Source organism: Carettochelys insculpta, chromosome 5 (genome assembly GCF_033958435.1).
Source record: "Carettochelys insculpta isolate YL-2023 chromosome 5, ASM3395843v1, whole genome shotgun sequence".
Classification (NCBI taxonomy): domain Eukaryota; kingdom Metazoa; phylum Chordata; order Testudines; family Carettochelyidae; genus Carettochelys; species Carettochelys insculpta.
The window spans coordinates 86480925-86493289 of record NC_134141.1 but is presented as its reverse complement, the minus strand read 5'-3'; the positions used below and the strand labels follow the sequence as shown (position 1 = coordinate 86493289).

The 12365-nt window shown below is 43.7% G+C and overlaps 1 protein-coding gene, 1 long non-coding RNA gene and 1 other non-coding gene across 6 annotated transcripts in view; 2 read left to right on the top strand and 1 right to left on the bottom strand.

Annotated features, from left to right (window-relative positions):
• The first annotated feature begins 1973 nt into the window (after positions 1-1973).
• On the top strand, positions 1974-11524 carry LOC142013709 (uncharacterized). 2 transcript variants are annotated; one of them, XR_012645770.1, is made up of 4 exons: positions 1974-2797; positions 8315-8401; positions 10126-10211; positions 11350-11524. It is a non-coding gene; the product is annotated as an uncharacterized LOC142013709 (long non-coding RNA). The 2 variants fall into 2 exon arrangements; XR_012645771.1 differs by lacking the exon at positions 10126-10211.
• LOC142013970 (small nucleolar RNA SNORA47) lies at positions 5504-5642 on the top strand. Its single transcript, XR_012645843.1, has one exon. It is a non-coding gene; the product is annotated as a small nucleolar RNA SNORA47 (small nucleolar RNA).
• Positions 10262-12365, bottom strand: part of AGGF1 (angiogenic factor with G-patch and FHA domains 1) — a 42824-nt gene continuing 40720 nt past the window's right edge. For all 3 annotated transcript variants that reach the window (XM_074995447.1, XM_074995448.1, XM_074995449.1), the window contains exon 14: positions 10262-11491. In XM_074995447.1, the coding sequence (XP_074851548.1) occupies positions 11291-11491 (201 nt within the window). In that variant the 3' untranslated portion in view covers positions 10262-11290. The remainder of the gene's footprint in view (positions 11492-12365) is intronic.

Genomic DNA, 12365 nt, shown 5'->3' with positions numbered 1-12365 from the left:
GCAACAGTTTGACAATATTCAGCACCTCATTGGCATAATAGTGGCCACCCGGAGCATGAAAAGTGCTGCTTTGGAATTGAAAACTAGCTGTGTAGACGGAGTTCCTTCAAAAGGAAAAAAATTGGGAAGAAGGGTGCTTTTGAAATTGGGGCTTCCTTTCAAAGGAATCCCCATCTACACAACTAGTTTGCAATTCAAATGCAGCAATTTCAATGCTCTGGGTGGCTGAAAATGCTAATGAGGCATTTATGACTATTCAGTGCATCATTTGCATAATGACAAACTGCTGCATTTACATACCCATCCCAAAAGACAGGGGTAGGGCAGATGCAGCCTTTGTTTTTTCCCCCTCCCCTTACCCTGAGTCCTGGCAGGGGGCTGATGGGAACAGCTGACCAAAAAGGGTGGCTTCAGTTAGCACTTCTGACCAGGCCATTAAGAGCCCAGTTGGCAGCACAGCAGGGCTAAGACAGGCTCTGTGCAGCTCCCAAGTGCCCAGCATGTCCCAGCAGCCGCTAGGCACTGGGGCTACTAGGGAGCCTCTTTGTGCAGCCACATCCCTAGTGCTAACTCTGCAGCGCCCATTGGCTGGGAATAGGAGCCTGTGGGGGGCTGCTTCTGTTGCTGGGAGCAGCACACAGAGCTGGCTTGCCACATGTCTGCCTCAGGGCTGCAAGGACATGCTGCCCACTTCTGGGAGCCACCTGTGGTATGCACCACATGGCAGCAGCCCACACCTTAGCCTCCTGAGTCCCCTCCTAGAGCCTGCAGCCCAGCTCCAGCCCCAAGCCCTCTCCTGCATCCACACTCTGTCCTTGAGCCCACATCCCCTGCCACATTCTGAATCCCTCAGCCCCAGCAGAGCCCCCTTCTGCACCCCCACCCCCTCATCTCCAGCCCCACCCCAGAATCCACACTCCCCTGCATTACTACCTCAGGCTAGGGCCCTCCCCCACATTCCAAACCCCTCATCCCCACACAAACCCCACCCTGGAGCCCCTTCCGGAACTCCAAACCGTTCATCCCCAACCACAGCCCAGCTACTGCACACCCAACTAGAGCCCTCCCCCTACACCTCTAGGCACTGCCCCAACCCTGAGTACCTTCCCACATGCTAAACACTTCATCCTGGGCCACAGCTGGAACCTTCACCCCCTCCCCTACCAACTCCCTGCCCCAGCTGAGTGAAAAAGAGCGAGTGAACAAGGGTCGGGGAAATTAAACAATGGAGAAAGGGGGGACGGAGTGAGTGGGGCTGGGGCCTCTGGGAAGGATATTAAGTTTTCTGAAATCAAAGAGTTGCTATCCCTGGCAGGCATGAGCAGGAGTAAGGGGAGTTTGAGACCTTGGAGGAGCGCTGCTCAGGGGGTACTGTAGCATTTACGGGAATGGGAGAAAGGTAGGACAAATGGTTTTCCAGCTCCCTCCAGACCTACAACTGTGTGGGATGTCCTCCCTTGCTTCCAGCGTAGGAGCACAAGGATCCAGGCAGCACCACTGGCACTGGAACAGTTTTTACAGTTGGGCTGCTGAAAGCCATTGGTGGTGGTGGTGGTGAACTGTAAGGGGACCTCTGCCCCTGAGGGTGCTTCTGTCTGCTCCTACTATCTTCAGCTTCAATGAGTTAGCAGTTTTCTCAACCTTTTTTAAATAAAGTACCCCTTAAAAATTATAAGTACCACCAGACTTCTCTCACATACTCCTAAAGGTACACATACCATCAGCTGAGAAACATGGTACTAAGGTAATCTGAGACCTTGAAACAAGTGCCATTCAACCTTTCCAGGAGTCAGATTTGTTTTGCATGTCAGCAGGTTGCACCTCACTTAAAAACTACTTACAAAACCATGCAAAAACATCACAGAAGACTACTACTGAAAACTTGCTGACTTTCTGCCATCTTATCAAATAAATGAATTGGAATAGAAATATTGTACTTACATTTCACCCTAAGGCATATGAAGCAGCAGAAACAAGTCATTGTGAATTTTTCAATTGTACTGACTTTCCTAGTGTTTTTATGTAGCCTGTTGCAGAAGCAGGCAAATATCTAGATGAGCTGATGTACCCCCTGGAACACCTCGGTGTACCCCGAAGGGTACACATCCCCCTGGTTGAGAAACACTGAGTGACCTCACCCAGCTCCCTGGAGCTACAGTCCAGCACCTGCCCCATAGAGCCATGCTGGGGGTTGCTGTATGCAGAGCTGAACAGTAATGCACAGTGAGCAGGGCTCAGGGAACCTTCCCGATTAGCTTCTTTTCCCCGGTGCAGCAGCATTCCCAACGGCAGGTCAGTGCTAGGCTTAAACACTACTCTGCCCCTCCCCACAAGCCGGTTTTCGGAGAACACTTCACCTCTCTACAGGCCAATCTCGCCCCGTACTTCTCCGCCAAAACTTGCGCTCATGCGCCTCAGATGTCCCGCAAGAGCGGGGGAAAGAGGACACGGACCATAACGACAACGAAGCAGGGGGAGACCCGGGTCTGCGCAGACAGGTGAAAGAGGAAGCGATTTTTCAACCTGAGTGCACTGGAGCTGCTCAGTGTTTGCCTGCTGTGCACGTGCTGTTTCCCAGCCAATGGGAGCAGCTGGTTGGGAGACCTGCTGTTTGCACGACCCGGGGAGTTCCAGGGTAGAGGCGCTCGAGGGCCCGGCCCGGCCCAAGCCAGGAACGGAGCGTTGTGCCTTTAAGAGAAGCACGTGACGGGGCGATTTCCCACAGCCGCAGAAAATGTCCCTACGCGGGCCGGGGTGGAAGGGTCCGGCGCGTGTCCCACGACGCTGCGCCTCTGAGGTTCGGTAGCCGCTGCCGGGTGTGTCGAGCCACGCGCGCGGGAGTCCGCAGCACGCTCGGGAGTGGGCGGTCGGGCGGGGCGGTCTGCGGACGTTCGCAGTCCCGGCCTGCAGCCCGCTCCGAGGGGCTGGGACGCTGCGTTTGCACCAGCCTGCTCAGCTGCTGGAACAAGCGTGCAGGGAAATCCGCTGGGCTGCGGCGCTCCAGGCCCCCAAACCCACCTGCTTCCCGCCCGCCGCTTCTTTCAGGCGCTTGGTCGCTGCCAAGGGGTGGGACCCGTGGCTCGGTGAGATTGGGATGTGCAGCTGCGTCCCGGGTTGATTGGGGAACGGACGGAGCACGTGAAGTGCGTAGCGGGAGGCTGCTGTGTGCGGCTCAGGGGTAGAAAGCCGCTTTGGGTCGATAACTTGCGTGAATAAGCCTCACAACAAATCTGAGTTTAGATATTAAAATTCTCTCATTGTGTGAGCTTTGGAGACCTCGCTCTGACTGTTTACGACTCTATCCTTGTACAGGGGATGAAGTTAAGAGCTGAATTTTTCAAAGCCCCATAGCTCAGCCCGGTCAAAGGGAGGTCTGGATTTTGTGACGCGGGTCCATGATGCGAAAGGGAATTGTGCGCTAAATTCCCCAGGCAGTTTTGAAAACTGTAACCAAGCTTTGTCGCGGAAGACTGTTGCCACAGCGGCATGAGACCAGGAGAGCCAACCCCAAGCATTTCAGAAGACGAGTAACTTTCATGATTTTAAAAATTAAGAGGTTTTCCCCCTCATGCCTGTTTGACATTTAGGGGTCGTAGCAGCCAGGTTTTCTCCACCATGGTGAAGGCTAGAAATGAGAGCTGACTTTCTAACATAAGTTGACCTGACCTGAGAAGCAGAAGCTTCTAGGAATGCCAAATTACCATGGGGCTGATAAAATGGGGAGAAGTGGAAAGTCTGTATAAATGCTCACTGATCACAGCTTTTGCCGGAAATGTACTGGTGTTTCACTGAGAACTGAGTTATGTCATCATCTGACCACCTAAATGTAGCATGTGAACAGGAATCTCAGCTGTCTTGTTGGAATAAAATAAAAAAAAATTAGGGTCTGTTTCTGCTCCAGTGAAAATTAATGAGTCTTCCAATTGCATTCTTTAGTGTGCAATTGAGCATATAGTTTATTTACTTCTCTGAATTATATTGACTTTGGAACTTCCTTTTTCTTCATTATTAGACTTGCGTGGTATTGTCCTTGTCTCTATAAAGAGCGCTTTTTGCTTATTTTACACCATTTGTTTTTTTTACAGTGGCTGAAGAAGTTTAGCAAGCTGTAGAAAAGCCAAAAATGCATTCTAAGTACTGTATTAAAAACAAATCATCCCAAGAGACAACTTTAGACACAGCCATACTGTCTTTAACATTTATATTATGGCACTGTCCAAAGGTCTATTGGATTGAGATACTATTGTCAGGTGCCGTACAAAGTTTTGGTTATCAGCTCATAGCTCCTTTACACTTAGTTGAAAACAAAATGCAACAAGTAAATGCTCACAAATAGGAGGGAAGGTGAAGGTAAAAGATCAGACATTGGAGTTGCATGGCTTGACTATGTATGTGACATGATGTTTCTAAACTACTTATGTAAATCACTACACCTACCTACTTTGCTGTGGATTCTATTCAAAGAAATAGGTCCTGTCTGTCGCAGCAGGCATCTGCACCAAAATTTTTGCCTATAGGGAAGCAACAGTGATCCTGTCTGTGGGGTAACATGAGGATGTCATACATAGTAGACCCCTGACTTATGTGGAGATTGCATTCCTGCACAACCCCCTCCAAGTCAAATCTCGCATTACTCAGGGGAGACAAACTGACCAGCCCAGCAGCACTGGACAGTTTCCTGTTCTCTGTGAGCAGCTGGGAGCCAGACTTCAGCTCTGTGCCACTGACAGAAGCGGGAAAACTGAGCAGTGCAGCAGCCCTGGTCAGTTTCCCTCACTCCTGTGAGTGGCAGGGAAGCTGGAACCAGGCTACCCTGAGTGGCAGGCAGCCTGGAGCCAGACACCAGCTCCCCATCACACCAGTCCCATTAACCCAAGATTCATGCAGCTTGAATGCATGTATCTCAGGGTTCTGCTATATACAGTTTCTTTGAACGCAAAATGTATCAATCTGCAATCACAGTTAATCCTCTGTTAAACAGATGCCCTACTCCCACATCTCATCCTGGTGGCATTTAAATTTTTATCCATTACAGTCAGTTGGTAGTATATAATCTGATGCAGTTGATTAGGGAAGCTGCCAGAATACTAAATCCTGTGTATTCACTATTGCATATGTGTCTTGAAAAAATAGTTGGTAAGTATAAGACACTGCTTAGCCTTCTCTGTATTTTGTATCCATATTAGTATTTCAGAAAAGCGTTCCATCCTGAGTTTCAGTGAATAATGGCAGTGCTGTTTAATTTTTCCCACCCTAGCTTTGTCTGATATGCTGTCTTCAGATATTTCCATAGTCTTTCAGTGTTACTCTTTCACTATTCTGTGATAGGCTTTAGGAAAAGCATTCTGACATGTACAAAGTAATGCTTCCAATGAAATGTGTTGATATTCAGTATTCTTGTGTATCAGTTTTCATGTCTGGTGCTGGGGGCGGAAAAAGCAACTCTTATGGAAACGGTGGTGGTAAAATGGTATGGGTCCTCTTAACATAAGACCTGCACTTATGGAGGTCTGAGAAGGTAAGGCAGTTATATCCTGTACTGGTTCTTACTGGTTATAGCCTCCAATATTAAAATGGTGCAAAAGCATCTGCTGTTCCTCTCCTAACTTGAGGGGAAACAATACTGCCTTTGCATATATATGGCTTTGCATAACCTGATGACCGTTTTACTTGAGCTTAATTTGTGTGGAAAGTTTTTTTTGTAGAAAGTTTAAGGGAGTAGATTCTCTAACACAGGGCCCTGATTAGCACTCTGCGCACCACCCTCCTTAGTCCATACACTTGAGCTGTAACTCAATTCAGTGAGCTATGACTCAAGTAATAAGAAATATCGCTGATTTTTTAACCATAGTTATAAAATCAATTAGAATGTACATACTGTACTTGCATTTCAGTGTATAGAACTGAGTAGGGCTGTCTAAAAATTAAGCAATTTAAATATTTTGGATATTTTCTACATTCAGATATTAAAATTAAACACAATGCAATTTAAAGTATAGTGCTAATTTCTATTTTATTTTGATTAAATATTTAGCCTGTAAAAAAAAAGTTTCAGTTCATCTCGTACATGTACTTTAGTGCAATCTCTGTCATGAAAGTTGAACTTAGAAATGTCAAATTACATACAAAAAAAACTACACTCAGTAAAACAATGTAAAACTTGAGCTTAGAGCCCATTCAGTCTTATTACATCCTTCAGCCAATCACTCAGAAAAACAGGTTTGGTTTCATTTTGCCAGAGATAATGCTGCCTCCTTCTGATCTCCAGTGTCACCTGAAAGTGAACAGATGTTCGGATGGCTGTAGTGTAGCTGGCATCCCAAGATATTTATATGCCAGAGCTGGTAAAGGGTCACATGTCCCTTCATGCTTCAGCCATCATTCCAGAGGACGCGTCTGTGCTGGTGACAGGTTATCCTTGATGATGATCCAAACCAGTGCAGACCAATGCATGTTCGTTTTCATCATCCAAGTCAGATGACACCAGAAGCTTGGGTTTTTTTTATTTTATTTTTCCGGTTTCTGTAGTTTCTGCATTGGAATGTTGCTCTAAGATTTCTGAAAGCATCCTCCACACCTCAGCTGATTTTTGTATGCACTTCAGATTCTTCAACCTTGAGTGGAGTGCTGTAGCTATTTTTAGAAATCTCACATTGGTACCTTCTTTGTGTTTTGTCAAATCTGCAATGAAAATGTGCTTAAAACAAAACGTTTGGTGGGTCATCATCCAAGACTGCTGTAACGTATATAAAGTATGTAAGAATGCAGGTAAAACAGAGCAGGAGACAGCTTTCCCCATCCGTCATCCCCAAAAGTTACTAATTTAATTTGGTCTAACAAATGTCATCAGCATATCTTCTGGAATGGTGGACAAAGCATAAGAGAATGCTAAACGTGTATGCATCTGGTATATAGATACCTTTCAGTGCTGGTTACAAAAGTGCCATGAGAATGCCTGTTCTCCTTCAGGTAACCTTGTAAAAAAGCATGCAGCATTATCACCTGCAAATGCAAACAAACTTGTTTCTTAAGTAGTTGCCTAAACAAGAAGTAGGCTCGGGTGAATTTGTAGGCTCTAAAACAGGTCTGTAACTCACAGCCCGAAGGCCATCTACCCCCTGAACATTTTTGTAATCTGGTCCAGGAGTCCATGCAGCCTGGGTTAGGCATGTCCGTACCCATCCCAAAGCCGCCCCCCCACCCTTTCCCCCCCAGTTGAATCCCTTTCCCTAAAGTAAATTGAAAAATACTACATTATCATTTTTACAGTACGAATACTGGCTATATATATTTGTTTTAGAGTGCATCTGTCTGAGTCCATTTATTCAAGAACTCCTCCTAAACAGTCTTAGGGCCACCAAATTTGGTATGCAGATTCCTCTTATCCTAATTTTAAAGGCAAGTCAGGGTTTGGTTGTGCCAGGAAAATGGGAAATCTCTGGAATGGGAATGTTTTTAATAATATGGAAAGGGAGGTTGGATGAGGGGAGAGATGCAATAGTCTCAGTTGCCACTGGAGACAGCAAGTGCTGGAGAGAGCTATATTGCAGAGTTCACCCTTAGGGGCAGCTGTACTGGCTAGCTGGAGCAGTCTCACCATCTTGCCTGCAACCAGACTAGGTAATTAGCTTCTCCTTAGATCCGTTCCCTAATCCCAGCCATTGGCCACAATGCTGGCTCAAGGGGGATGTGGGGAGAAAAGGCCTCCAACCAGATAAGACTCTCATTCTTGCACACATGCCTCCTTATCTCTCCCCCCTGCTCTGAGATTCCCAATTCCTGCACCCCCTATACCCTCAGCCTCTTGCCCTGATGCTGGCACCCTTTCACCCCCTTGCCCTGAAGGATCTGTACAACACCAGCTAAGTCTTCTAGTCAAAAATAATACAAAAATGAGCACTGTGCACTTTGTAATCCTGTGTTGTAACTGAAATCAATACATTTGAAAATATAAACATCCAAAAGTATTTAATAAAATGCAGTTGGTATTGCTTAACAGTGCAATTAAATGGAAATAGGTTAACTTTTTAATCATGAGTTAACTACAGTTAATTGACAGCCCTAAAACTAATTAGTATAAACAAGTCACTGTGTATCTTAAATTTAGTTTGTAGGGTGTTGCTAATGCTTTTTACATACTCTGTAAAAGTAGAGGAATACCTAGATGAGTGAGTACCCCACTGTGTATGTGTGACCTACTAGTTTAAACCACTTTTTGACAAAGTGGGTTATTTAACAGAGCTTATTTCTATTTCTCCTACACAAAAACGAAAGTGATGGTTTGTTAGACTAATACTGCTTTTCGTCTTAACAGGTTCTTATGAAAACTTAAACTGAGTCAGATCAACAATTGGCACTTTTGAAAACTGATGCTAAAAGTGATGGAGACAAGCTGGATGAGGTAATATATTTTATTATTGGACCAGCTTCTACCGGTTGAAAGGACAAGATTTTGAGCTTCACAGGGCTCTTCAAGACTGGGGAAGGTAACCAAAGCATCTGGACTAAATATGAGTTCGGATTATTAAGCAGGAGGCCTCCTTCTGCGGTAGAAGACCATTTAAGATTAAGTGACCAATTAACGGCTAGCACGCAGTAGGCTGTATTAGCCATAAAACGAGTGTCTGGTTAGTCCTGCAATGTTCAATAGTCGCCACGTATGGTGAACGAGACACCACACTGTGGCAATTCTGGCTCTGGAGCCGCCTCTCGCTCTTGGAGCCTTTAAATGTGTGCAGCTCTAGGAGGCGCCACAAGTGCCACCTGCCCATGCACACACCCCACCCTTGGTGGAAGAAGCACATAGTGCCCTTGACTGCCCCAGCCACTGTGGCAGCTCTAACTCCAGCCCTGGTGGCAGCCCCAGCTGCTCCTGTGTATGACTTTCACTGTGGAATGACTTTCACTGTGGAATGACTGTGTATGACTTTCAACCTGTGGAACTCCTTGCCCGAGGAGGCTGTGAAGGCCAGGACTCTCTTAGGGTTTAAAAAAGAGCTTGATAAATTTTTGCAGGTCAGGTCCATAAATGGCTATTAGCCAGGGATAAAGTATGGTGCCCTAGCCTTCATAACAAGGGCAGGAGATGGATGGCAGGAGATAAATCACTTGTCTTCTGTTCTCCTTCTCTGGGGCACCTGGCATTGGCCACCGTCGGCAGATGGGATGCTGGGCTTGATGGACCTTTGGTCTGACCCAGTATGGCCATTCTTATGTTCTTAAAACACTCAGGAGTAAAACCTCAGCTATGAGTTTCACATATGCTATCTTCCTCCTATTCCCCTGTGGACAAGTGTGAGGGAAAAGGTAAGCAAATACCAGAAGGGTTAAGGGTAGCAGAAACAGCCAAATAAAAGGCAAATTGCTTTGTTCCTTTGTCACAGCTGAGCTGACAAGTGCAGTATCTGATGCAGAAGGAATTATTTTCCAGGGCATGTTAGTGGACAAACACCTGTTAATAGATGTAACTCATTTACATAATTATGTGCTTGAGTGTCTGATCTGACATGTAAATACTTACTAGCAGCAGAGAGATAAGATACCTATGATTCTTTAGTTTGGGGGTGCAGCTTCATATTCTTATGATGAAGAATACATTTTTCTTTGCAAAGTACTTTCCTCATGTAAGATCAAAATTTCTTAATAAAGAACATTTTTGTAAAAAACTTCTGTTGCAGTTCTCATGCACCTTCTTTTTTGTTAGCTACTTAGAGAACTAGGCTTTTCTCTTAATAACAAAAGTTTTAAAATGCTTTGAAATAGAAATCACACTTATCAAGCTACAACTTCAGAAATGACTCAGTTCATTTGTTACTTGTTAATTTGAATACATCATCTATCAGACAAATGTTGACACTAAACTGTTGGTAATGGAGATGTCTTCAATTTACCTGCTTATTTATAAAATATGGTACTCAGGCGTTAAACTATCTCAAAGACATCAAAATATTAATACAGAATTGAACAGCATTGCTATAGCCATACCAAACACTTCTAGAATTGTTTAAAATGCTACCTTGGGGGCAAGACATTTTTCAGTAGCTGCTTTCAGATCATGAAACTGAGACTTCAACCTTTTTAATATTAAATAGTAATTAAAGCATCATTTCTCTATACACTCTCCAGTGGTGCTGATGAAGATAATAGCTGGCATCTGTTCGGGCCTCAGCAGTCTGCCTTCTGTTAGACTACTTAACTCTGGTAAACTAGATGTATGTTAAACCTGCTGTTTCTTTTACTGCTGTCACAGTAACATGACACTTTTTAAGCTGAAGAAACAGGGATTAGAGAAGTGTCTTAACCTTATTTAGAACCCCAAAACATGTTGATTTTAAGAATCAGACAATTTAAAGAGACAATATTTGATTTATTGTGTTTGAGAACATTCAATAAACACCAAGTTTTCAGTTTCAGATTTGCAATCTTTGTGCCCAGAAAGCGATTTTTACCTCCCTTGGCATAAGCTCCATTGCCAGCAATGGGTGTATCAGAACAGCCAGCCTCAAGCGGCTAATACATACCTGAATGATTCTAGATAATGGGTTTCTGAACATATATCCCCTTCTACATGGTATGCTAAAGATTTCCTACACAGATTCTTCATAGAAGAAAAGACTTTACTATGAACTGTCCTCTGAACATTATACCTTTACCAATGGTGGCCATTTATTTCATGGAGCACAGTATTTAGAAATACAAAGTAGACAGGTTGTTAAATACCAGTCATTTAATTTCACATAGGAAGAAGAGTAAATTGAGGTGTTAATCAGTACTGAATTATATGAATTTAGTTGTGGTGTACCTCTTGCTCAGTTGCACAGCAATTTGGACTAAACATTCACAAGAGAAAAAGGCAACATTGAAAAACCTCTTGCATTGTTTTGTGGTTTTTGCTTGTTAGAACATTTAAAAAAAATCTTCATACGTTTTGAACAATAGCTTAAAAGCAAATTTCAAAATAGTTGTAATTTCAGTGGACTGTGTTAAAAATAAATACTCAAAGAAAATTCCTTCTTACTGAGCCTTGCATTCAAGTACTGCCATTTGAACACCCCTCTGAACAAAATCTGCAGTCCGATTTATACATTGCTTATTCATGTAAAAGTGTATTTTTAAAAAGTGTGAACACTAGTGTAAACCAAATAAGATAAGTTATTCTTGCTGTACATTTCTGAATCTTGAGGAGATTCTTTACATCTGTAAATTACATCTCACCCAGCTTTTAATTTAGCAAAAAATAAACTTTTGCTAACTCTTTATACAAGTAAATCATCCTATTCTAGGACTGTTTTCATTCTGCAGTTCCTCTAACCCAAGGCATAACTTTGGGACCATCTTTTTTTGTTTTAGGTTCCTGAAACTTTTCAGCAAACCTCTCTCGTGCTTTGTCCCAATTCTTCTTGTTCTTGCTTTTGATAACCTGAATATCATCAACTGAAGCTGGTCTACTTGTACCCAAACCTGCATGAATCTTGTGGATCTGAAGCTGGATCTGTCAAACACATTAAAAAGTGTTATAACTATGGATTCCATATTTCAATTGATTAAACATTACTGTATACCAGGAGTGAGGAATTTTTTTCAGTCAAAGTCCACACACACACACACCAACCACCTCACTGATCTGTTCCCCATTGAGAAGCAACCTCTCCCCCCACCACCAGCTAAATTATGCTTTTTGGTGGGTGGCGGAAGGAGGAGGCTACACCGGCGTCCAAAGAGAACTGAAACTGGGAGGGTTTAAAGATGGCTTAAAGCCACCTTAGCTCTTCACCACACCTCCAGCAGCTGCAAGTTCAGTTACACCAGTGGACGACACAGCAAAGGATCTTCCCAAAAGTGTATCTTAATATTTGCATGCCCCCTATAAAAGGTGGAACAAAAAGAATGTAATTTCATTCTTCCTTGAGACTTTGTGACATATTAAGATAGCAGTTCAGTTATGAAGACACTAATAAAACAAAAGAGCAGTCATGTAGCACTTCAAAGACTTGCAAAATAATTTATTAGGTAATGAGCAAGAAGTGGGTCTGTCCCACAAAAGCTCATCACCTAATAAATGATTTTGTTAGTCTTTAAAGTGCTACTGGACTGCTTTTTTGTTTTGATAGAATACGAACTAATGTGTGTCTCTCTGTTACTGAACTATAATAAGCTAATCACACTCTGGTCCCAACCTCAATTCCCTAACAAATCATACATACACTAACATTTTCACAGGAAGCATAGTAACTATTGATCTTTTCAAAATATTTAATAATTTAAGAAAGAATAACTGCCCCGCTGAAATGCCCAATATCTGGTACTCTGAAATCCTGTAAAATCTTCATGACTTAAAATGAAACTACAATATAAACTCTTTCATA